Source organism: Nipponia nippon, unplaced genomic scaffold (genome assembly GCF_047370975.1).
Source record: "Nipponia nippon isolate SJK-2023a ecotype South Korea unplaced genomic scaffold, ASM4737097v1 scaffold_4, whole genome shotgun sequence".
In the NCBI taxonomy this organism is placed as follows: domain Eukaryota; kingdom Metazoa; phylum Chordata; class Aves; order Pelecaniformes; family Threskiornithidae; genus Nipponia; species Nipponia nippon.
Genome location: NW_028262358.1, coordinates 11,433,162 through 11,458,181, shown reverse-complemented (window position 1 = coordinate 11,458,181; position 25,020 = coordinate 11,433,162). Strand labels below are relative to the sequence as shown.

The 25,020-nt window shown below is 40.2% G+C and overlaps 1 protein-coding gene across 7 annotated transcripts in view; it reads right to left on the bottom strand.

Annotated features, from left to right (window-relative positions):
* VPS54 (VPS54 subunit of GARP complex) overlaps positions 1–25,020 on the bottom strand; it is a 53,177-nt gene that overhangs the window by 12,098 nt on the left and 16,059 nt on the right. For all 7 annotated transcript variants that reach the window (XR_015708122.1, XR_015708123.1, XM_087774204.1 and 4 more), the window contains 13 exons: positions 24,911–24,945; positions 22,870–23,001; positions 19,734–20,119; positions 15,062–15,188; positions 13,914–14,021; positions 10,738–10,793; positions 8,802–8,898; positions 7,988–8,325; positions 5,963–6,092; positions 5,314–5,495; positions 4,414–4,526; positions 3,024–3,087; positions 778–883 (listed from right to left, as the gene is read on the bottom strand). Coding sequence is in view for 5 of the 7 variants with exons in the window: in XM_087774204.1 (XP_087630330.1) it covers positions 778–883; positions 3,024–3,087; positions 4,414–4,526; positions 5,314–5,495; positions 5,963–6,092; positions 7,988–8,325; positions 8,802–8,898; positions 10,738–10,793; positions 13,914–14,021; positions 15,062–15,188; positions 19,734–20,119; positions 22,870–23,001; positions 24,911–24,945 (1,874 nt within the window). In the remaining 2 variants the exon portion in view is untranslated. The remainder of the gene's footprint in view (positions 1–777; positions 884–3,023; positions 3,088–4,413; positions 4,527–5,313; positions 5,496–5,962; positions 6,093–7,987; positions 8,326–8,801; positions 8,899–10,737; positions 10,794–13,913; positions 14,022–15,061; positions 15,189–19,733; positions 20,120–22,869; positions 23,002–24,910; positions 24,946–25,020) is intronic.

Below are 25,020 nucleotides of genomic sequence, written 5' to 3'. Positions count from 1 at the left end.
CTCCTAGGGTGTGTTTCCCTTTCCCCTTCCCCGTCTCCCACCTTATGTAAAATATACTTTCAGAGAGTAGAACCTGTTTGTCTTTTATCAATTACACTTACGTTCAGAACTCTAATACCTGACATAACCTTGTGTGGGCAAAGATGCAAGTGAAAACCTTGAAATAAATTAACTGCTAGGCTTTGGAGCCCATATATACATATGACCATTTTAAGGTGCATTCATGTGCTCCTTTTATTATTGTTTACTTATATTACCTTGCAGTATCTGTGCTTTACTAGCTTTCCTCTTCTCTAGTGAGAAATCAATGACACAAGGTCCTGGTCTTTCATCATCTTTACATTTTACAACAGAAGCTTCATCCCATACTATTTTTCATGCTTCTACTGACTATACCTTTACTGACTTGCAAAAACCAAGGGACTCATTTCCTTCCTGGCATCTGGGATCAAATTGCTTTTTCTTCCGCAGCATTAATCCCATACCCAGCCTGAAGGACAGGCAGCTATGACAAACAATACTAGATGGGATTTCCAACGCTACTGGTAAACAAGAGGAAAGACAGCCTTCCCAAAGTTAATTCACACAACAAATTGCATCTTTAATGCCCTTATCTTAAAAGGCTACCTTACGGCACAGTAACAAACACAATCATTTCTAGACAATTTATATGATTTATATGAAATCATAAAAGCACATGAAGCATTACAGAGAGTAAGACATGTTCTCTGCTCTGAATACCCCTGATTAGCACAGATGGTACATTTGGAGTCATACCTTCAGTAAATCAGACAGGCGGGTAAGCATGTCAGTGGTGATGGAAGGAATGTTATCCACACACTGGCAGTACTCAAGGATTATTCTTATTAACAGCAATACTGTCCTACAAGAGAGGAAACAGCCAAATATGTCATCTCAGTGCGTGAAAGATGTTGAAAAATCAAACACAGGCCAGTCATGTTGATAGAAAGCTAGGGTTTATAGCATTAAATAAACCCACTAATGATCTGAAGTAGAAGTAAAACATAAAAGGAGATATACATAAAGATGGTTATAAAGAATACCCACTCCACAGGGTGTCGCATGGAAAAAGTACTTAACGTATATGAAAGAAAATCTCTGAGGTTCGTTGGTATAACTTTTTAATCTCCAAAAAAGCTACTGTGGAACTAGAAGTCTCCATGTAGACGTTGGCAGGGGACAAAAAATCCAAAGCTCCTTTCTTATACTACTGTATAATTCTGGCCAACTTTGAGCAAGTACAAATATCCACAGAATGTAGACAACAACCACCACTGAAAAGGATGTAATGAATGCTAAGGAGTCATAAACAGAGAAGACAGCTGTGAAGAAAGAGCACCAAATATTCAAATATGCTCAACACCTATAATTTCCCCTGAATTCAGCTGGCACTGGAGAATTTGGGAGCTACTGGATAGAATTAACAAGACTCCACAAAGAGTAGGTATGCTCCTTTGAACTGAAATACATGGAAGGAAGGAAAACTGAGGGAAGATCAAATTTTCAGAGTAGATATTCTAACATTTCAAAAAGTTAAATCTCTCTCTTCCTTTATGCAGTAGAGTGCAGAAAGATGATGAACAATCCACTGAAAAAAAACACCTGGAGAATTTTTGGGGAACATCTAGGCTTTTTTTCATGAATGCATTTTATTTGATTAAATACAATGAAACTGTACAATGAAATACAATGAAATGCACCAACATGAAGCTGATAATTGCTTCACAGAGCTAAATACAAAAAGTTTCAAATGAGCAGAGATGGATTATCAAATACATCATCTATTAAGTAAATTTTATCCTTTAAAGCATGTTCAAATGCTCCTACTCAACCTGAAATGCTCTTTTGCAGTGATATCAGTTGGCTGGCACAGGAGTTCTGAGCCATCAGCTTTTGTTTCTAATTGAACAATGACGCATCGTCATGAAGCAATGCATAAAATGACAGCTGGTCAAAGACATTATGTAAATCAGAACTTTTAAGTTTGGTGTAAATTGATGTTAGGACTCTGGGGAGTGAAGTCTTCCAGGTTTTACTCCCTCCCCAAAAACACACTCATGCATATTTAACACTTAAGCCTCACAGTCTTTGGAAATACGGCATGCTTTTAAATCAAAGAAGTATGCGAGTATCATATATTTTAAAACGTCTTTAATATAACCAGCTTTAAGAAACTACTTTCCAATACAAAGCAATCAGGATACCAAGAAATAGTGTATTGCAGCTTCTGAGATAGTCCATATTGTATTCTGCAATCATTCAGTATGGACTCACGTATTTTGGAGTTGTCTAGCCTGGAGAAGAGAAGGCTCTGGGGAGACCTTGTTATGGCCTTTCAGTACTTAAAGGGGGCTTATAAGAAAGATGGGAACAGATGTTTTAGTAGGGTCTGTAGTGATATGGCAAGGGGTAATGGTTTTAAACTAAAGGAGGATAGATTCAGGCTATATATAAGGAACAAATTTTTTACGATGAGGGTGGTAAAACACTGGAACAGGTTGCCCAGAGAGGTGGTAGATGCCCCATCCCTGGGAACATTCAAGGCCAGGTAGGACAGGGCTCTGAGCAACCTGATCTAGTTGAAGATGTCCCTGCTCATTGCAGGGAGCTTGGACTAGATGGCCTTTAAAAGGTCCCTTCCAACTCAAACTATTCTGATTTTGCCAGAGATAACCTGTATTGCAAGAAATAATAACAGCATGCTATGAAGACAAACCTGTATTTTCATGACTATGTGTCTTCATGAAATAACTGGAAAAAAACCACGTTAAAATGAAACCATAAATTTCAGCCTAGTCATTCAGAGAAGAAACAGTGTTTTAATGTACAGAAGAGCTTGCAATGTTTTATAACTGTCTGGGAACTAAAGAGAAACTAGTCTGTGGAAGGAGAGGGTTTTTTTTTATTTAAGTAAGATTGCTAAAGCTGTTAGTATTCATCACAGTTCTACTCAACAGTTCTTGCCAACTAACCCCCTGCTAAGAGAAAAGAGTGCATCTTACCCAACTGTTGCATATTTTTGTCCTTCAACAATAAGGAACTCAGTTGGCTTTCTTTCTTCAGTAGCTAGACATTTTAGCAAGAAAGGAAAAGGGATGAGTTGAACTAAAAACAAGTACAAAAAAATGCTAGTTTCTAAAAATTTAGTGTTCACTTGCTAAGGCTTGAAAAAAACCGCAACCAATCTTTGGAGCACTGCTCTCTTTTACAATATGTATTATATAGCTGGTCACCCATCACAATTATTATGACCCATAAATGTAATTTATTATCTGCCGGGATTTTACATCAAAAATCCCCCAAAGTCCCACAGTCATTATAGACTTATAAACTTCAAATACAACAGGTTACACATAGAAGAAGAAAAGCGGAAAAAGGCACTAGGTTTTCTACTATACATTCTCAAATGATTTGCTGTGCATATTAATATTTTAGCTTCAAACCACAGGCTTCACAGTATAAGCTCTTACTGACGCAGTTTTTCATGCTAAATTTGATGCCACCAGTTTCCTATCTTCCCGAAGGAAGCTGCAAGAGCTTATTTTAAGAGCAATGGTCGATGAGCATATTTTGGTGCCGTGTTCCATAACTGGAGTGATTATTGCCTAATACGCTCTCTATATCTGCTGTATTCCTTTTGGGGGTTTGGGGTTTCTCCACCATGGTATTACTGTATTTTCTTCCTTCTCATCTACTGCCATTTTCCTTCCCCTCTATGTATGTTTTCTTCCTCTTCTAGCTGTTCACACACATTCATCACTGCGATATTGGATGAGTATCCCCACCAGGTAAGCATGCATTATGCATTCCCATTTTGCACACGGGGAAATGGGGCACAAGGAGAAAAAAGCGACTTGTCTGAGGTCAAATGAGGTTTCTGTGGCAAGGTAAATAATTCAATGCACATGAGTTTTCACTTCCATGAGCAGCCACATAGCATGCTGCCTTTCATTTGAACAACCGGCACATGAAGTAGTGTGAAGGAGCAAGCTTTGTTTAACACAAGGGGGGTTGAGCACACATGCATGCTCCTCGGTCCCTTGTAACGCTTCAGTGGTATGTTCTGGGGAAAAGACAGAATTTGTGCAGACTGTAAGCCTCTACACTGGGAATATTTGTATAAAAAAGTAGCTCTCTCCCTGTGCTAACACTTAAATGGGTTTTCAAAAAATAAATAAATAATCTCTTAAGGTCAGCACAAGAAGTTTCAACTTCAGTAACAGAAAAAAGAAAAAAAAAAAAAAGAAAAAAGGTACCAACTTCCTTCTGATCCCCCCAGAAGACAGTAAGCAAACACAGATCAAGAGTGACATCGGAATATGTCCATCAACGTTCAATAACAGCATTTGCTGATAATAAATTCAGTCAACAGCAGGACTGCAAGATACACACCTGCTGTTTTTTTTTCAGGGAGAGAAATTCTGCCATCTGACACCGAATCAACAAGATCCTGAAACTCGGCAGGAACTTCAGCTTGCTTCCAGCGCTCATTGTCCAAAAGTAGGCTAGTTATAAACACAAAAGAGAGGAGGCTGAGAAAATGAATTGCCTTGTCTTGACACTTCTCCTGCCTGTAATGCTGTGGAATCAGAACTACAGTAATTTAAAAAAAGGCAGTGGCCCAAGATGTTATGTTATTCATCTTCACTAGAAAGAGGCACCCAACAATTGGCAGCAGCAAAACAGAAAATCACTGCGTTGGTCTACAGATCTCACAATTTATTCATTCAATCTATCACAGAGGACAAAAGACTACACTAGGCAATAAAGATCCTTATGAGATTGCTGCCACTGAAGTAATGAGTAAATACTGGAATGTTAAGAGCTTTTGATGGATGAGAGCAAAAAGACTTGATATATGTAACGGGGAAGGCTGTTCCTCAAGTGGGTTTTTTTGGTTGTTTTTTTAATTGTTTTTGCTGGAGGTTTTTTGGCTTTTTTTTGTTTATTTTGGGGTTGGTTTTGTTTGTTTTTATGAATTATCCTGAAGTTAGTTAACCCCTGAGACAGAGGAATCCTGCCCTTCAATGTCAGTCTTGAGTACTCCCTGTAGGTATTACTGTCCTTATTTAGTTAACTGTAGAACAACCCAGTTTGAAGAAATTAAGTTATGAAAACAGTAAAGGTCTAAACCAATTGAAAATAATTTGGTTTTAATACAGTTTTTTCACCCCCTGCTCTTAACTACAACTGGCTTACTAGTGTTCTAGGCAACAAGAGATTGTGTTTGCCTGGCATATGATTGATAAAATGATCCATGTAAGAACACAAAGATCTTCTACCCAGAGATACCTTAGTTTTGTCTTCCTCTCCTCATGGAATCTATTCACAAATCTATTGGCTTGACTCTGAAGCGCTCCTCGCAAGGACATACTTTTCCTGCCGCAGATCTGCTCAGTATCTAAGATAAAGCCTTCCATCAAGCGAGAAAGAGCAACAAACTCATTGGAATTCAGCTTCTCTAGGAAGCCATCCTGTATGCAAAGAAAACCATTGTAAGGAGACATAACACTACAAAAATTCAGAGATGTAAAGAAATAACTACTCAGCATGTCTGATGGCTACTAGTATTTTAAGAGGCACATTATTTAACCCTCCATGGGACAGAGAAGGCAGACTGCAGTGCAGGCAGCTACCTTGTCATAGATACGCATTCTCTGCATGGAGCTTCAAAGACAGCAAGTCAGAATATTAAAAAGGAAAAAAAAAGGGGGGGGGGCAGAAACCCACATTGCCTTACAATGACATGACATGTTAATGCTTGCGTGCTCTGGGCATTAACATCAAGCGCCTGTGGCAGCAGGAACAGTTACTTAATTTCAGTTGAGAATGCCATTTCAGAACTCTCACTCATTAAACCAGTAACTTCTCATTAAGCTCTCATTAAGTAAATTCTCATTAAGGATGAGACACCACCAGCAGTCTGACCCAAACTCCTTACCTTTGCTCTTGCCATGAGGAACTTGACTGAACGATCATGGCAGATATCAGAGGCATTATAAAGTAACTCTTGAATATTGTTTGCCAGCCTGACCAGTTCCAGGTCAGTCAGCTTCATGTCATCACTGATCCTGCAAATGACAGAACCAGTTGGTTGAGCATCAATTCATAAAAAAAACCCAAACCAAACCAACAGTATTTCTGCTCACAGGCTGAAGGAGGAGAGAGTCTTGCAGCAACTGTCAAACGCAGACAGTCAGTCAATCACTAAAGTCACTTTGTACAGCTGCTGTCAATGTCATGTCAGTCCCTGTAACAAGGAAATGCACAACCGCACATCCTTATATTTTGTTTTAAATCCACATTCTAATTGCTATTAATGGTCTAAGAGAAAACACAATATAGCCATTACTAACACAATAAACGCTATTAGCATTTACTGAGCTAAAATTTACTCAGCTCCTGTAACACTTGAGCATCACAAGCGTATGACAGATAAAACGCGGAATTTTTCTTCCGATGCAAGTGTAAGGCCTAAAATAGATACTCTGCACTCCCCACCACCTTAACCTATAGGCTGTCAGCTCTTTAGACTTCAGGCTCCTAAGCTGGTGCTTTTTAAAAAACCTTTGGTGATTTGTCTACTGTTTTGAGGCCAGCCCGTAGCACAGCTCTGCCATTCAGGTAATTAGTTAAGATAACAAACTTTGGTCCATCGTGGCTGCTCAAGGGACTGACAGTATGAGAGGAGAGAGAAAACCCAGGATGCTACAGAGCAGCAACTGGGCCAACATTGCTGTTACTGTAATTTTTTTAGCCTGCTGCAAACACAGAGCAGAGGTGCAAAGAAAAACAGAAGAGGGATGAAGCAAGTTCATTTTAGAACAAAGTTATGCAGTCAGCCTTGGAAACAACTTTATTGCTTGAGAGCTCTAGCTGGGTGGTATATTTTTAGCAAACTTGGCAAAGCACTCCAGACCAGTTCGGATCCAATGCCCTTCTCCTTCCCTGCTCCTTACTGTAACCCTGGACATTAGATTTCTCTTCCAGCATACGATGGATGTTTAGACATACAGAGGCCTGAACTTGCTTTATGCACAGCAAATTTATTTTAAATCTATCTCCTTCAGCCAGCATAGTGATTTGAAGGGGAAGGTCTCTATCAAAACCGACAGTTGCTTAAACACACAAGTACAGACACTTGAGCACCAATCAGCCAGAGCAAGCAGGCCACTTGCTATCTTCCATCTTTCAGCAGGGCAACAAGTGGTATTTCAATTTTGCTTCATAAAACTCTGTATACAGACATACTGGCTTTTGAAGTGGCTCATGCCTGAGTCCCACACACACTGTGCCTGGTTCTTTTAAAAAGGTAGCTCTGACTTCCAGCCATAAATAAGGTATGCATAAAAGGATGCCAAAAAGGTTACAAGACTGGAGTCTGGAGCATCACAAAGCAGCACTGCCTATGTTACCAAAGCACTGAGATGGATATATTTAACCATGTAAGTCAAACAGTTGACAATGAACAGCAGATTTTTTTTCTCTAGAATTTATCGAGGTGTATTCCATGAAGCCAGCTTAAAAAACAAAACAAAACAAAACACAGAAAAAATAGCCATAGGGAACACGGGCAGGGTACAAGATGCTTCTGCCTGCTAAAGGCATGACAAATAATCTGTCTTTCATGTAGGCTAGACTTGCACCTCTCCTGCTCTCTACAGAAGCGGGCTCCCCAGCAGAACAGATGGAGAAGAGGCCCTCTTCTGTAAGAAGTGACGTAATCAGTACCCATACCACTACACACAGAGGTGAAAGCAAGGCAAATAAATGAAACAAAGGTGAGCTGGGCGCAGTCTGATGGCAGTCGCTAGGAGTGATGCTGGAGAGCCATTCCACTTCACTACCTAGAGAAGCACATTCCTCCAAAGTAATTTTTGTACTGTATCATCAGAAACAACCACCTTTACATAACACCTTGTTTCTGACATGTTGCAAAGCTGAGACCGGCAGCGCATTTACTCACATCATCTCTACTCCCCCTGGAGTAACAGAAGACGACGTTTGCTCTTTGCTGGATGAGGAATCGGTAGTGCACTCTGGCTCAGAGACCGAATCACTGCTACACGGCTCACTGTTTGGGGAAGTGTTTCTTTGAGAGGTAGTGTCAGCTGCTACAGGCGGAAGGTCCCCTTCACTGAATGCATCACTTATAAACATGCCTTCATGAGTCAGGTAAGCCACTTCTGTGTCCACCGTACTGTCTTTAGCAGAGTTCTTTTGCAAGGTGTCCTCCAGGTCTCTGGTTTTTTGGTTCTTGTCTAGAACCAAGAAAACCACGCTACGGATAGTATTTAACGTTGCCTAGAATCAAATATAACTTTTATTACAAAAAAACCAAAGCCCTGTGCCACAAGCTTGTGCTAGAAAGAGATTTTCTTTTACCCACAAAATTAAACTAACTCCTGGCTTTATTTTCTATTGTGTAATTAGCATTCAGAGGCAGACCCATCCATCTTGGACGATAACCAATATCAGATGTTTCTGAGAATGGTGAAAGAAACCTCATTTGGAGCAATCTAACACATACAAAAGTTCTGTCCTAATCCCTAGCAGCCTGAAATGGATGTAATCATGCAACAAGAGGTATTATCTCCTTCCCACTGCTCTCTTTGTTAGCAATCATCATTTTTGCCCTGGATGCTGATATTCACATATCCTTTCAATCACAAGTTTGAACTCTATAAGCAAAACCAACACTTTAAGACTTCAAATGGAAAGTAACTTCATTTCATTTCAGGTCTGACCTATGTGAAGCTCTTGGTAAACGAATGTCTTACCTTTATTCTCTTGAGGAAGATGGTAAACTTGGAAAAAATATTCTTCAGTAAATCAAACCACTGAGGAAAATTCATCATCCTCATCTGGTCTGCAAGCCTAAAAAACAGAGCAGTATTCAGCAGACAGCAAATGTTTACTGGCCATGATGCCTACTGGCACATAAAGAAAAAAAACATGCTTTAAATGGAATTGTAAATGTAAGGACCACTGTGTAGACTTTTATCTGGCAAGGCAACAGACATCACCTGATCAACACAATGTATGCAAGTGGAATGAGGAAGGAGCTGTATAAAAATAGATCATATTAAAAAAATGAAAGCCTCACATTTACCAATTAGTTTTTCCAGGGCATAATGTTCTTTTCCCTGGGGTACGTATGCGATACCAGCAAGGGAGGGGGGTTAATAACATTTTCACAAATCATGTGAAAAAAAAAATGAGATTACAGGAAAAAAAATTTTTGCAAGCGTTACAAAACCCATGTTATTAAGCCCGTTTTGTTGCACTGCAGTGAAACTACTTCTGCTATTAAAGTGCAAGTCAGCTGTTTGTGGCAAAGGGCAGAGAAGTCATTGATAGAACACAAGTTAAACTCTGTAATACACAGTCAAGACCCAATGGCAGAATAGTAAACATTGGAGAATGGTGAACAAATACCCAATGTTTAAAAATGACCCTGTGTCCAGTCTTTTCCCAATCTGGCTGTGAATCTCATGCAGATTCTGCCACTCACTTTGCTTTATCAGTTGGTCTGGTTTTATTATCTTGGAGTAACCCTTGGCTGAGCCAAATGAATCACAGAGCTACTGAAAAACAGATGCTGGCAGAGGGGCCTCTGGAGCTGGGACCTCTGGAGGTGCCTTGTCCAACTCCCGCTCAATGCAGGTCCAAATAGATCGGGTTGCTCAGGGCTCTGCCCAGTCAAAGCTTGAGTATGCCCCAGGACAGAGATCCCACAGCCTCTCTGGGCCCCTGTTCCAGTGTTTGACCATCCTCATAGGGAACACATTTTTCCTGAGATTCAACTAGCATTTCTCATCTTACATCTTGCGCCCATTGCCCCTCATCCTTCCCCTGCACAACTCCGAGAGCAGCCTGGCTCTGTCTACAGCTCTGCTATAACCTTCCCATGGGGTAGCTGCAGGCAGTTCTCCCCTGAGTTTTCCCTTCCCCACACTGGAGGGGGACCCAGCTCTCTTGACTGCTCCTCCTACACTCCATGCCTCAGCCCCCAACCAGCCCAGGGGCCTCCACTGGGTCTCAATGTCTGTCTTGTTCCTCGACCTGCTGGCTGTGCTAGCATGGCCCAGGCTGCGGCTGCAAGGACACGCTGCTGGTCCATGGCCAACCAGTTCTCTGCCAGGACCCCCAGGTCCTGCCCTGCAAAGCTGCTCTGAAGCCAGCCGGCTCCTGCCTCTCCTCTTGCAAAGGGTTGCTCCTTCCAAGACACAGAACTTGGCATTTGCCTTTGTTGGCCTTTATGAGGTTCCTGGCCACCCATTTCTTGGGTCTGAAGTTGTCTGGTCTCCTCCCTGGATAGCTCCTGTTCTCATTCATTTGGGACGTACTGAAACTACTGACACATTTTAATATCAAATCCTAGATTATGACAACAGGAAATGCTTTCAAGTAGTTAAGAGATATATGCCTAAATACAGTAGTTTATGCTTCATGCAATGAGATGCGCAGAATTTCAGTATTTATTTTAAAGGTAAGTTTAATTTAAGGTAACATTAGAATCTGAACAAGAAGGGGAATATGCAATATTCTCATAGAGGCAGGCAGAAGCAGAGAATTAAGGTGAAAGAGAAGGATAATCCTTAATCATAGGAAAATTTAAGCAAAAATTAGAGTGGTAAATTTATCTATGCTAAAACCCATCCATCTCCTATTCCCACCCACGACCAAAAAAAAATAATCTGGCTGTATACTTACTTAACAACCACTTCTGTATCTATTTCTTCTATCTGCGATACCGTATTAACCACACACTGTCAAATTTAAAGGGGAAAAAACAAAACAAAAAAAGATCTTAGCTTCCTTCTAACTGCTGCTGAGTTTCATTACACACACAATGATCCTCAAGTTAAATAAGAAAAAGTAAACCAAAGAAAGACATATTTGTATCATTTAACAACTTGTTTCTCTCAAAACAAACAAACAAAAGACCCCAAAGAAACCCCCAAACCCACCCCCCCCAACACCTATTTGCAAAATACAGATGATCAAAACGTTCCCAACTGCGTACTAAGCTCTGCAGGGCACACTGGCTCCGTCTCAAAGGGACTTGCTTTTCTGAGCATGGATGCTACGCACCATTTCAAAAATGTCTCTCAGGTCAAGTACTTAAGAATGGAAGCCATATTCTTCCCCTTTCCAAAGTGACTGACTTTGGAAAATGTTGGTTGACTTCCTTTTCAGCTTTAAATACAGGACATGGGAATCTAACCTAAACTGGAAGGAACAGCTCCAGGGAAGCATGGAAGCACACACCTACAGTCCTGTGCTTTCAACTGTTAAGGCAGACCCAGTTTCAACTGCTCTCCCAGCAGACATGGTATTTGCTGTCTGTCTGTCCTCTTCACCTCCAGGGCACCACCTGCCTCTGTCCCTAGATTTCTCTACATTTTTATTGCTATGCTGTGGGCTTTCCTCAAAGGACATTCGCTCTTCAGCTGGTATATACAAAGCTGGCCAGTTCCTTCAGGTCTCCAGAACAATCAATTTTTATTCCAAACATATCCATTGTTTTACGGCAATTTGTTCATTAATCTCTTTTCACATCACTTGTAAGCCCTAGATACAAATCAACTCCATTTAGACTGAATTAGGGGGTTTCTCCCAAATATCATTCAATAACCTGATCAAATGAGTCAGTAGTGTACGAACTCATCTTGCCTTTAAGTGAACATGTACAATCCAAATGGTGACTGACGGCCGTCATCTCAAGCTACATGGATTTTACCCGTGTTTTGAATAAGGTGGTCAGTACAGAAGCTTCTGAAAAGCAGAACTTGTTCTTGAACTATGCAGTATGTTCAGTGCTTACAAACCTCTGCTCTTTCACCTGCCTGGCAATAAAGAGCTACTAAAGTACTGACCAAAACAGCCCAGCAATGCATTTGAACAGGAAGCACATTTGAGATGTGGGAAGGAAACAGTTTCCTTTATTAAGGAAAAATATCTTTAAGAGTTGAGACAATAGGCCACAATGCAAACGTGTTGCACAAGCCGCACAGAAATACTCTGATTCTGTCTATTTTCCCTATCCAATAGAAACTTACATTGGAAGTTGATTAAGTCTATGACTGAGAGAGGTGATACCTGAAAAATCCGACATAAAGACAAATATTCCCAGCAGAATGGGAAAAGTACTTTATGACAAAGAATGAGCAGGAAAATAGAGAGCACTCCTTGCTTATTATCCAACTAAACAGAGAATTTAAAGGAAAAAATGTCTCCTCATGACTGCCGACATAGGCAAGTGAAAAGCCAATGGAGACTGGCACGCAGATGAACAGTTTTATCTTGGTGTTATTCATTCATGCTTTTTTTTTTTGGTGTTACACCTTACGTGAAGGCCCACAGCAGCTGCACACAGCTGTATGCTCTTTTTCCCAGGCTTACAGTAATACAACATGACTAGAAAGCAGTGCTCACTCCCACCCTCCGCTGATCTGATCCACTCCCACCCTCCGCTGATCCGAGCGGCTAGGGGCAGGGGTGCTCAACTCAATTTAAATTGTATTGGGGTCAAGTGAGAAAGAGCTCGCATCATCGCCAAGTCCTTACAAGAAGCGATGGTGCAGTTGCACACATCACCGTCTGTCTTCTAATTCTGCCACAGTACTTACTAGCAACATCGGCCTGCGTTATCTATACCCACCCTGCACAGCCAGATCAACAGAACTGTGGGGCTGCAATGTAAAGTGGATTTGGGGAGCCAATCTGGCTTAAAACAAAATACTAATAATAATCCTCCTCCTCCAAACTTTTAAAAGCTGGGTTCCCAGCCTGGCTCACAACACAGCTCTGAACAGCATGCTATGCTACACGGACAGGAGAGACTGTCTTCATCTGCTAGCAAACCCAGCACCTGACTATCTCCCAGCCTTTGAGATACAAATCAGAGGTGGCTCGTAACACATCAGAACATGACTCCTGAAATAATCAGATATCTTTAGGGAGAAAAACACCCCTTGCACAATATTCTTACATAGGCACGCAAACAAACAAGATGAGCAAAAGTAAAAGCACCAAACACACACTCAAAGTTCAGTCTAGAGTTTTTGTTTGCAAACAAAAGCCATTGTGTTACTGTCCAAAATATTCCATGCATTTTTCCCCAAATAAGTCATTTCAACTTTGTTCATTTGTTGGTTTTAGCTGGTTTTACGTACAAAGATTTTTGGTTTGAAAAGATAGATACGTTACCCTAAATGGCAAATGACACCAACATGGACAAAGATTAATTTTTTAAATAATTTTACAGGCAAGCACTTCTACCTTCTGCATTACTTCACCTTGCTCTCTTAGAAAAAGGCAGGGATGTTTTCCAACCTTTTATCACGTGCCTATGCTAGGTCTGTGCTAACATTCAGGCAAGCAACGTTTTCTATAGCATTTCTCTTTTATGTATTTACACCAAGAACGTGGGGGGTTTTGTTTTCTGGAGGGTTGGGGTGGGGGGGCTTTTTGGTGTGGTTTTGTTCTTTGTGTTGATTTTTGTTGTTTGGGTTTTGGATTTTTTTTTTTTGGATTTTTTTTTTTTTTGGAACAGAGTGTTATGACAGAACTACACTGTTCGGGAAAGCTGTGAGTTAAGAGAAAGAAAAAAAACTAAGCTAAAATCAGGGGATTCAGAACAATAGTAATTATACAGAGAAAGCTGTGATCTGCTGTACTTGTGCTACTTGTTCCTTCCCGAAGGTCTTTTCTGCAAACAGACCTCGGTGCTTCAGGAAGTCCTTAGCGTCCGCAAGCCCAGCTGCTCCAAATGAGAGACCATCAGCCAGCAAAAAATTCATCAGAGCTGTTCTTAAGTACTTAAAAAAATAATTCATAAGGGGTTGAGGCAACCTTGTCAGATACATTAGAAGTGTTTGGCTTACCTGTTTAATTATGTTCTTTGCAGTAATAACCATTTCATCTCCATATATTTCATAAAAATTTAGCTTTCTTTGTTTTAAAAGTCCAAATACTAGTGATACAAGTCTCTCCTGTCAAGAAGAAAATAAAAAAAACACACTAAAAATATCAAGGTGAGGACAAGAAACAATTTTAAGAAATTGCACAGCAGTAAGAAAGTTCACGTATCAAACACATGGTGAACAGGATTTAGATCAGTGCAGCGACTTGAGACTAATGCCATGATTTAACTATACAAAGTTCCCTGGGGCAATACCAGCTAACAGAGTCCCTTCCTCCCAGCCCCTTTCATGCCTGTTCCTCAGCTGTGCTCATCCACTTGGGCTTAAAACCATGGATATTTCTAAAGATTAGTGATTCTGAGCAAGAATGACCCTAAATACAATTGCAGCAGCACAAGGGAGAGGCTATCACATTGCAGCACAGATGTAGGAAGAAACTATAGAGCAGAAATGGGAATATTTAAGTGCTATTGCCATTCACTGTATTTCAGGAAACCCATGGATGAAACAAGACGAAACAGTTAATAAAGTCTAGCAATTACTGAAGAGTAGTACAGGCAAAATCCAGTAAAATCTTTTCCTGGCTAGAAAGCAATCACAATAGCTTAATTTTCAGATGTTCATCATCTTCAGAGGAATGAGGAATATATATATATACACTGCAAATGAAGCATGTATTCAGGGCAACCATATGCTTGATATAAGCACTCATAAATGCATAGGCAGACAGAATGAGAACAACATGCAACTATCAGCTTTCATTGCAAAACTGAAATTCTACAGCCAAGTAGATAGGAGAGTCTATGTTCTTTTCTACTTACATGTTGAGGTTCATGAAGTGAACTCAGTATACATTTAATCAGAGAAAAGAGAACTGATTATTTTGAAAAAATACAGTAGGGCTGGATTGCAGTTCCATTGAGTTTAGTCAAAATTATTCCATTTTATCAAGCACAAAAAAAATGGGCGGAGGAGGTTTGGATGAGAAGAGAAATAGTATAAAATTGTAATGTTGCTACTAGGGACCTGAGTGAATTAGTTGGTGCTAATTAAGTATGTTAAAGATGCAAACATATTCATCAGACAGTTTATTTCAATAACAGACATACCTCTTCTAGAATTTGGCAATCATCTTCTAGGGGTCTATTTAAATCATTGCGAGCGTAAGTTGAAAACTCTGCAATCATCATTTTATCTATCAGCTTTTCCAGTTCACAAAGCTGTGAGCCAAGATGCCTAAGAAAAACAGCCATTGAGATATGAGCTAAATAATCAACCTGAAAATGAATCGTTAGTTCACAGTTGAACAAAATAACCACCCAGCAGGTAATTTCCATGCAATCAACACTGGCCTAATGAGAGGCTGAAATCTTTCACTTCTTAGAGCATTTTTCAGAGGCACCGTCACCTTGCAGCAAAACATATGGACTTGAATATGGATGGAGGGTAAAAATTGGAAAATTGGATGTAGGGCTTTTTTTTTTTTTTTTTTTGGAAGGTGCCGAGTACCTTTCTTCCCATTTCTTCCCAATGAAGTGAACCAGAACCAAGAATACTCAGCACTTCTAAGTATATAGCTGTTAAAAAGAAGGAAAACTTCTTTTCCTCAGCTCATCAGTCCGCAAGTTCTTCCACTTTAAACATTCGAGCTTTTGATGTGGTCACAGATTTAATTCACATGACTGAGATACAGTAATAGCTTTACATTACAGTATGGCTTTCAGAGAACACCAAGGAATTTTCAAATTTGCCATTTTTATGCTGTTCTAAATTAAAAGTATTTTTTCCATGTATTGCAGGTTTTAAACCGTATTTTGTAGACTGTTGTCATACAGAACCACAAAGGAATTTCTGATGTCAGAAGTGTCGACCAGTCTTGAAAAGTCGTGCAGCTAGAGAAACTTTTAGCAGAGTAAAATTAAAAGTGGGAATTTCAGAGGTGCTAAACACTTCGGGCTGTCCAACTTCCACCAACAGCTGAGAGCACCAAATACCTGTAAAAATCAGACTGCTGCTTTTTTTTTTTAAAAAAAAGACACTTTGCCAATGAGAATTAACAGGAGCTGTGACATTCTAGACAAAAAAATGGATACAAAATGGGGAGGAAGAACTTGCGTGGCTCGCTGGCTTTAATTCAGTGCTGGTGTAGCCGGACTGTTAGCTTGTGTAGAGTGGCAAAAATGTCTTAGCACTCCTTGGTAGGAGCACTGCTGTACCAACGCAAAGCTCACAGGATCTGGCCTCACAGCCCAGGCAGGGCAGAGTTGGCGCCGGGGTGCGAGGAAGCACGATGCCAGGGCAGCTTCTCTGTGCAGAAGCCCACGTGGCCAGCGCTGAGCTGAACTGAATGAATCTTGCTGGATCTGAGTTAAGCAGATTAATTTTTTTTAATTTTAAGATGACCAGTGATGTGTCTGCTTTTGAAATTGTTGGTCAAGAAGTGGCTGGAATGGACAGCGTGGACGCATTTCAAAAAGCTAATTTAAGCAAAAACAGCCCCTGGAAAATCCAAGCCAGTTGCATCATGGACATTTCAAAACAAACCCAACAGAAAAAAATAAAGATTATTGTTTGCAATGTAATGATGAGTTGCAAAACTTACTGCAGGACTAATACCCACAACACAAAGGTTCTTACTTAGGTAAGCAGAAAGATGCCCTTCAGTAAATTATTTCTGGAACTGTGCTTAACTACGCTGAAACACAACATAGCCTACCCTCTCAAACCTCAGGTATGGAAATGTCCAACAAGAGTTCCCAGCGCTTGCTGCCACCACATTGCCCGAGATGTTCTAGCCCCTAACAACAAAAACAAATCACTCCACCCTGAAAAACATGCAGGACTAAGTCAAACCTTAACTCATACTCCAGTGAAACACCTTGGCAATGATCACTTAAGAGATACCAGTCACACACCAGGTCCTTTCAATGACTGAATACTACACTTATGTAAAATTATGAGTGTAGCGTAAAAATTCTTTTAAAATGCACAGATGAGAACTATTTTACCAGTCATCTGTGGCTTGCCAGCATACCTGTGCAAAAAAAAAAAAAAAAAAAAAAAAAAAAAATCACCAAATCTCCATCACCCCAACAAGGATTGTGAAAATAATGTAAAAACTCACAGTACAGATTTGTAATTTGGTTATCGTGTAAGTATTTTTTTTTTGTAAAATTAACAAGATGAACTTGAAAAGGTTAAAGAGCTCTAAAACTTTAATTCTATCCTATAGCAGTAGCAAGCAGTAATCATACAGTTATGACTGATACATATAATCACTGGGGATATTAAGCTAGATTAAAGACACCAATTTATTACTTCACAGCACCATTAAGGTGCTTTCATTTTTTGCTATAACTAGAATCAAATTACATTCTTTTCTGCGTATAGCGTGACAAGAGGAGAATAATTTTTGTATATGGATAATCTGAATAGTTTTCTTACTGCTTTACATTGAATGATTCTGTGACATGACTCAATTTAAAGCTGTCTATTCAAAAGCAAATTGTACAAGCTGCCATGCACAACACTAAAGCAACAACTTTTTTTTTAAAAATAAGACACAAATTCTCTAGGGGAAAAAAAAAAAAAGAGATACTAATTATTTAGAAAAATGAGACACTGATTTAGAAGTTAATTGCTTCTTAAAAGAAATCAGGTATTTAACTCACTTGACGATTGCGGCATTCTTGTTCAGAACAAAGCAAGAACATCCACTTGGTATTTCTTGGAAAAAGCTGAAGTATTTGTGTATGGCATCAATTTAGATTTTTTTATTTTATCTATTTGTAAAAAACCAACATTCTACTGAGAAGTTTTATCAAGATCTCCATCTTTCCATGGCACATTATTTCTCCAGATGCGCTATGCACACAGGCCACTGTGAGACTTGGGAACAACTGCGCTCGGCTTCCCAACTGCACTTGCATCTCTGGTGGGGCTGCATTTAACTCACCTTTCTGAGCCTTTAATATCCAGAGCAGAGGGGATGTTTCCCACTTCCATCACTATTTTTAACTCTACCAAACCAACTAACTGAAATCACACTTTACAGATAAAATGAATAATTACCTGCAAATATGTTCCACATCTGAGTGTAATTTTAAAATAATGGCACATTCTTGGGACATCACGTATACTAATCACAATGACAACAGAATTGCGCGCTCTGCTGACATAGCATGGAGGTTACTTGATTGCAAAACACAAGTAATCCTGACTGATGTTGTCACAGAGTTGTAGAATTACACTCACTATCAGCAAGGTAAATACAAATGTGACTCAGCCAAGGGCTGTGCACCATAATCAAGTGGTTGAGAGTAGAAACAGCACAGAGGAAAGAAACTGCACTGAGGTGTCTGAAGATGGACCACCTAAGCTAAAAGAAAAAGACTAACAGCTTCTAACAACTTGCCTCCCAATAGTTTATTAACTCTTTAAAAAAAATTTTTTTTTTTTTAAATTACATTTAGAAGACTTTTTCTGAGATCTTTTCTACATAAAATATGAGTCTTTTTCTGAACCAGCTAGAAAGGGTGTTAGAAGAAGAGCTCATCTGAACAGATGGACAAGAGTAGTAACCATATAAAGTTCTGAACATTCATGTTACAGTAATTGAACAACTACCATGTTTTTATTATGCAGCCACCAGGGAACCACCAGGACGCAGGAACCACATAACCTCAAAACAAAACAAAAACCCCCCAGCATCTACTTATAAAACTAACTGTACAGCTCCTCAACTGGCTGATGCGAGTCTCAGAGCTGATTTAACATACACTGCTTCTGCCAGTATCGTACCACAGTGGCAGCTTTACATATGACACTTTTATCCTGTATACAACCGTTACGATAGCTTATTTTACATCAGCTAAAAGGATTCTGCTGTGGTAATACTCTTGCATATCACAGAGGACCTTGCCCAGTGCAGCAGCATCTCCCAGGCGGAGCTGTAAGCATTCACTGTTAACAGAAGCAGCCAGCATGGGACCTTGCACTCACTAATTCCCATCACCGCAGCAAATGGGTGAAAAAACAGTAGCAAGAGCAGCTTGGGCAGCACCTTCCCACTGTTCCTTCCCTTCCCAACTTCAGCAGCTCACAGAACTGGATTTCTCAGCCGGATGGAGCAAGAGGAAGCACCCCCTGGCCACTGTAAATACAGCTCTCCACAAGAGCAGACATGGTTGAACACGTCCCATCTGACCAGCTGTCAACCTCAGACCATGTTTTGGTCCATGGTCTGAGAGCTTTGCACTGGCAAAGCTTCTTCCAGCACAAGCACAGGCTGGAGGCCGACCTACTCAACACACAGTCCACGCATATTCCTGTAACACCACACGCCTATGTCAGTCACTAAAGACAGTTGCCCAGAGTAGCGCTGTGTAGCTAGAACTGTATCTCTGAGGTGCTGCGTGCACGAGGACTGCCAATCACCACTTGGAAACCATCTCTCAGCTGTGGGCTACAAGCCCTACAAGATGAAGGTCCAGCCACTGCTTGGCTTTCTCATCTCTGCACCCCTAAACCACCTGTAGACAAGAATGGACTACAAAGCTTCTAGACGTTAAAAGTTCATCCCCCCTAAAAAAAAAAAAAAAAATTCTCTCTGGCACATGCATTAGTGTCACTGCTTATGCCACACTTACATTTTGTACCTTTTGTACTATGTTCTCCAAGAATGAACAAACAAAGGTAAAACAAACCCCTTCAGCCAACATAATGTGCTCAACACATTCTAGCTCTTCTTGCATTTTATTGATTTCCTGGATGGTTACCTACCGGAAACTGTGAATGCCTTGAAGCTCTTGCTGTAACACCTCCTGTGTTGTTGCTATTAAGTCCAAAGCTCCAACAAACTCAGAAGTAGATAGCAGCAACTGTACCGTGGGTTGTGTTTGGTGTACAGTAGCCATTAACTTCAGTTTATTGTATGCTTTTATACAGTTATTTCTGGTGAGTGACAGTCTTAAAACTCGAAGGGATCCTTCACACATTACTTTATCAATTTTGGAGATTTTCTCTCTAAGTAATTTTACAGCCTGGGAGGTTTTCCTGAGGTAGTCCTGCAACTCATGCTGAGAGGTCATTGCATGAAAAAATGCTTCTGAGCGCAGAGAAATCTGATGAGCAATATTGACTTCCACAATGTCCAGATAATGGCTCAGCTAGAAAGAGGACAGAGGAGGAAAAACAAACAGCATTGTTATGACTTGGCAAGTTTATCACCATGCAAATCTGCTTTCAGGGTATTTGTCTTACTGTATCACAAGGTAATTTTGCTAATAAAAATTAAACCCCTTTGTCAGATTAGTAGGCAAATAACTACCCATTGTGGTTTGATCATTTGTTTTTAAATACGCTCAAAATCACTTCAGGAAGGCTGACTCAATGCCTCTCTTACTTGAAAATTACAAGGTAGAAAAGCAAATAATTTTCAAATACCCAAGCTCTTTTTCCACATGGTTGCACACTGGCACTGTTATAATACAGCCATTAACCAGGAGACAGCTCTGGATACCAGCTTGCAAGTAAGAACAGTATACACTTGCAAAAGTGCTATGTACTTTGGGTCACTGAAGTTGCTAAAGATGCAGCCCTTGGTGACATGGCTTTGGAATGGCTCTGTTCATTTAAAAGGCTGCAGCATCTTCTTTGTAGAAAAATCCTCAGGATATCTCTGGCTGCAGTTGTTTTTTGCCAACCAGGTGGAGTTCCTATTAAACATATTTCACGTGCACTGGCACTGTGGGATTCCCAGAGACAGAGTATACCTACACTTTTAGACCCTGAAATTCAAATTCTGTATGTCGAACAGTTACCAGACCACTGGGTTGGCCTGATTATTTGAGCTGTAAAAGCTCTGTGTTCTGGCTTATGCTGAATATGCAAACTCAAAGGACTGAGGCATTAGGATGCTCATCTGAATGCTAATACTCGGATGACCTGGTTTCTAAGAGGTGCCAAGCACTCAAACCTCATGTGAATTTCAAAAGGCCCATCCAGAGATGGAAAGAAAATCAGCTGGAAAATCTTTCCTTCTTAGTTATTTTCATCCTGCATTTATTTAACACTGGGGATTTATACAATATGCAAACCCATCTTTTTTGTCATATGTTTAATCAAAAGCATCCTCCACCAAACAGCTGTGACACACCTAGCCCACAGGAAAAGCTGAGACAGACTGTGACACAGGGATCAGAGAGGGTTATTATGGTCATTTATTTACGTGATTGTACTAACCAGATGCCCCAGGTCCCTTCACTATGCTAAGCAAGGTAAAACAAACAGAACAAAACCATAGTACCTGCCTCAAAGAGCTTACAGTTCCAACGTAGGATAAAACATAGAAGGAGGTAAGGAGGAAAAAAATGTTGGGGGAAATTGTTCAAGTAGAGCAGCAGCAGTCCAAAAGCACTAATAGCCTAAGTACATGTGCTTAATGCAGATTTTTCCAAATCCTGATGAAAAATAGTGCCTGGAGCTAAGAATAATTATGGCAGCAGGGTGCCTGTTTACACACGCTAGGTGTAAACCTCGTGCAGTTCAGAGCCTTTAAAAAGTAAATAAAAAAATTTGCGCCCGTTTCAGTAACATGAAGCAGTGTAATAATTTATTTATCAGGCATGTGTCTTTCGAGGCAACAGAACTGTTTTATACTCTTTAGGTATTTTTATCACCTCTCCAAAGAAGTGCAGCTCACAGCTATTCAAAGCCTTATTTTTACTCCACTGCAGCAGAGAGGGTTCTGGGTCTCCTTCGCTCAAAGTCCATGTTGAGTGTCCATTCTGCTGCTGCCAGGTTCTCTTTGCAAGTTTAAAGCATAAGCCAAACACTGCTTTTTCATCTTCAGACAGCAACTGCCACAAGAAACTCCAAAGAAGTACTCCTCCAACTACAGGTGTGGAGGACAACCCAATGAAGGATCAAGTTAGCCTCCAGCAGAGCCTGTCTCTTCCTCCTGACCTGGAGGGAGAGGAGGAAGACTAACTCCTGGAAATTTGGAAACATCTTCCAGAAGATCTTGTGTTATTTTTTCTTAAGGCACCTCACTACTTTCCCCCTCCCCCAGCTCCCAGAAGTTTTAGTAGGTTAAACAGGAAGGAAAATTAAAGTTAGAAAATCTACATAATTTGGAGTCTGTTTTCTATAAGCATTTTGTGGGTATTTGTACCATAAAAATGATTATTACGGTATTTTCTACACTATGACTATATAACTAACAATAACAACAAAAAAAAAGACCAAGTAAAGACTTCTGTTTCCAACATGAAAGAAACAGTTCTGCTTTCATGCTCTTCAGTGCACTCAAGTCCTTCGTGAAATGCAAAAATGGATCAGTGCAGATGACATGACAACAAAAGCTAAGAGGAAGCTCCTGACATACAAAGCCTTAGGATTCAGTATTTCTTTTAGCACAGAAACCACCGTGTCTTGAATCTGGAGTTTTCCTGAGATGCGAGAAAGCAATAGTTTTAAACAGCGTACAACCTCTAGCTTTCCCTTGTCATGGAATTGTTCTTCCTCCCTAACAAACAGCTCCACATCTCTGAAGTTCTCAATATATACCTGCTTCACGAAGTTTTAGTGGTCATGAAGAGCCAATTACTATGCCATATACAGATTCTTTTTTCCAGATTTGATATACATTTATTTAGCAGGGGGAAAAAAGTTCTCTTTCAGTAAGATAGGTTAACGGTTGGACTTGATGATCTTAAAGGTCTTTTCCAACCTAAACAATTCTATGATTCTGAGATACTTCCTGCATTGCTTACTAACAATCTGCAGCCTGATGTAAAATGAGAGATAACAAAGCTCACAACCATGGTATCTCAACAAACAGTACAGAACAGCAGCAATGGAATTTCTCTGTAGTAATAGGTGTGATGGATAATGGCATCTTGTATCAAAGTTGTACCTTTTCTTGAAGTAACTTGGAGGAAGCTGCGTCACGATTTCCTTTTCCACCAGCAGTACTAAAATGAGACCATGGTAAAACGGCATTAAATGTTAAGGAATCTTCCAAGGCAAAATCTGGTTTCATAAAAATCTGAAACAGAAAAACAAAAGAAATAAATGCACCTCTCACCCCTACATTTTCCTCCCCAGTTTAACATACCTCCTGTCTCATGAAGCTAACAGGGACCTTATTTGTTCATTTTTCAAAAACCAAGTGTTCATTTATCCAGGCAAACAAATTCATTCCAGACCTTATAACCGATTTATTTTACATCTTAAAAGCTTGTGTGATCTGACAAAGTCTTATCTTCCTACAAGTCACAGCTCCAAAATTACATGGGTTATCAAGCACCCAAGATGATCTAAACATCCTGAGCGTGAAAACATAGGTAGCATTAAACTGCAGGTGGGTCCTCTAAAGGATCAGAGCAAACGTTTTTCAATAGCAGGGATATCCTACTGCTGATGTGCTCATTTCTGGGGCCATAGCTTCTACCAGACTGAGGATCCAGCCAGCTGCCAGGGTGCAGCAAGTGCTACCTGGGAGAGAACAGAGCCTCAAGCTGATCTTCAGCACAGTGCAGCAAACGTGCTAGTCACAGAAAGAGTCAGTAACACGTAACATGAACTCTACATTATCTCAGAGAACTATTGCTCTAAAATTCTCTCTGATAACCTTACTTTTTATTTGATTGATAAAACTTGTACAAACCTTGAGCTTCCAGGCAGACAGTAGTACCCTTTTGCCTGTATTTAGCAAGTGTAATTTTAAAAGGTTCAACACAGACTATAGCATCACACCACACTCAAACATTCTTGTTTCCTGGACTTTAAACATTGCAGTGACAGCTATTCAAGTAACAGCCTACACGACTGGCACAGACATGCTGACCCATGTTAACACTCTGACTTCTTAATGTACCCAGAAAAAAATTATTCAGACTGAAATGGAATCTGGAGTTGTGTCTTTTGTCAACCTGTCACAAAAAAAACGTATCATATACACTGCAAGCATATATCCAAGAGGGCTTTGCTCAAGGATTCAAGGAGTTACACCTAATGCTAAGTTGTACACTATTGTCCTGGTTTCAGCTGGGATAGAGTTAATTTTCTTCTTAGTAGCTGGCACAGTGCTGTGTTTCGGATTTAGGATGAGAATAATGTTGATAACACACTGATGTTTTGGTTCTTGCTGAGTAGAGTTTACACTAGCCAAGGACTTTTCAGCTTCCCATGCTCTGCCAGGTGCACAAGAAGCTGGGAGGGACCAGAGCCAGGACAGCTCACCCAGACTGGCCAAAGGGCTATTCCATACCATATGACATCATGCTCAGTATATAAGCTGGGGGAAGAAGGAGGAAGGGGGGATGTTTGGCATGATGGCGTTTGTCTTCCCAAGTAACCATTACGCGTGATGGAGCTCTGCTTTCCTGAGGATGGCTGAACACCTGCCTGCCCATGGGAAGTAGTGAATGAATTCCTTGCCTTGCTTTGCTTGCGTGCACAGCTTTTGCTTTACCCATTAAACTGTCTTTATCTCAACCCATGAGTTTTCTCGCTTTTACTCTTCTAATTCTCTCCCACATCCCACCGGGGGGGAGCGAGCAAGCGGCTGTGTGGTGCTTAGTTGCTGGCTGGGGTTAAAACATGACAACTATGCAATATTCAAGCTTCTATCAAGCTCTTCAGTTTCCTTTTCCTCCTAGAACACAGAGTGGCTAATTTTGCCTAGCTCTGAGGTTCTAACTATTAAAGATTAAATAATTAATGGCATTTTTATTCTACGTTAAGAGAAAAATCAAGGCCACAGGAAACAATAACAAAAGGAACGAAAAAGCAGATTGTTCTTAGTTGTAAATTCTGAGCACTGCGGATCCTCTTGAGAATCAGCTGAAGTAATCAGCTTGGACAAAATTTCTACAAAGAAGAGAGTACATTCATATATTCAAGACTACATGTGAGAAATCCTTATAAAAGCTTAGAGTGCACAGGAACCATACCTTAGGTACTTGTTCCAGATCTGTCCTGGATTTATCTAAAATGAAACAAAATACAAGTAGTCATTCATGAGCAAACAATGGAAAACAATTACCTTGATCACTATGAAACC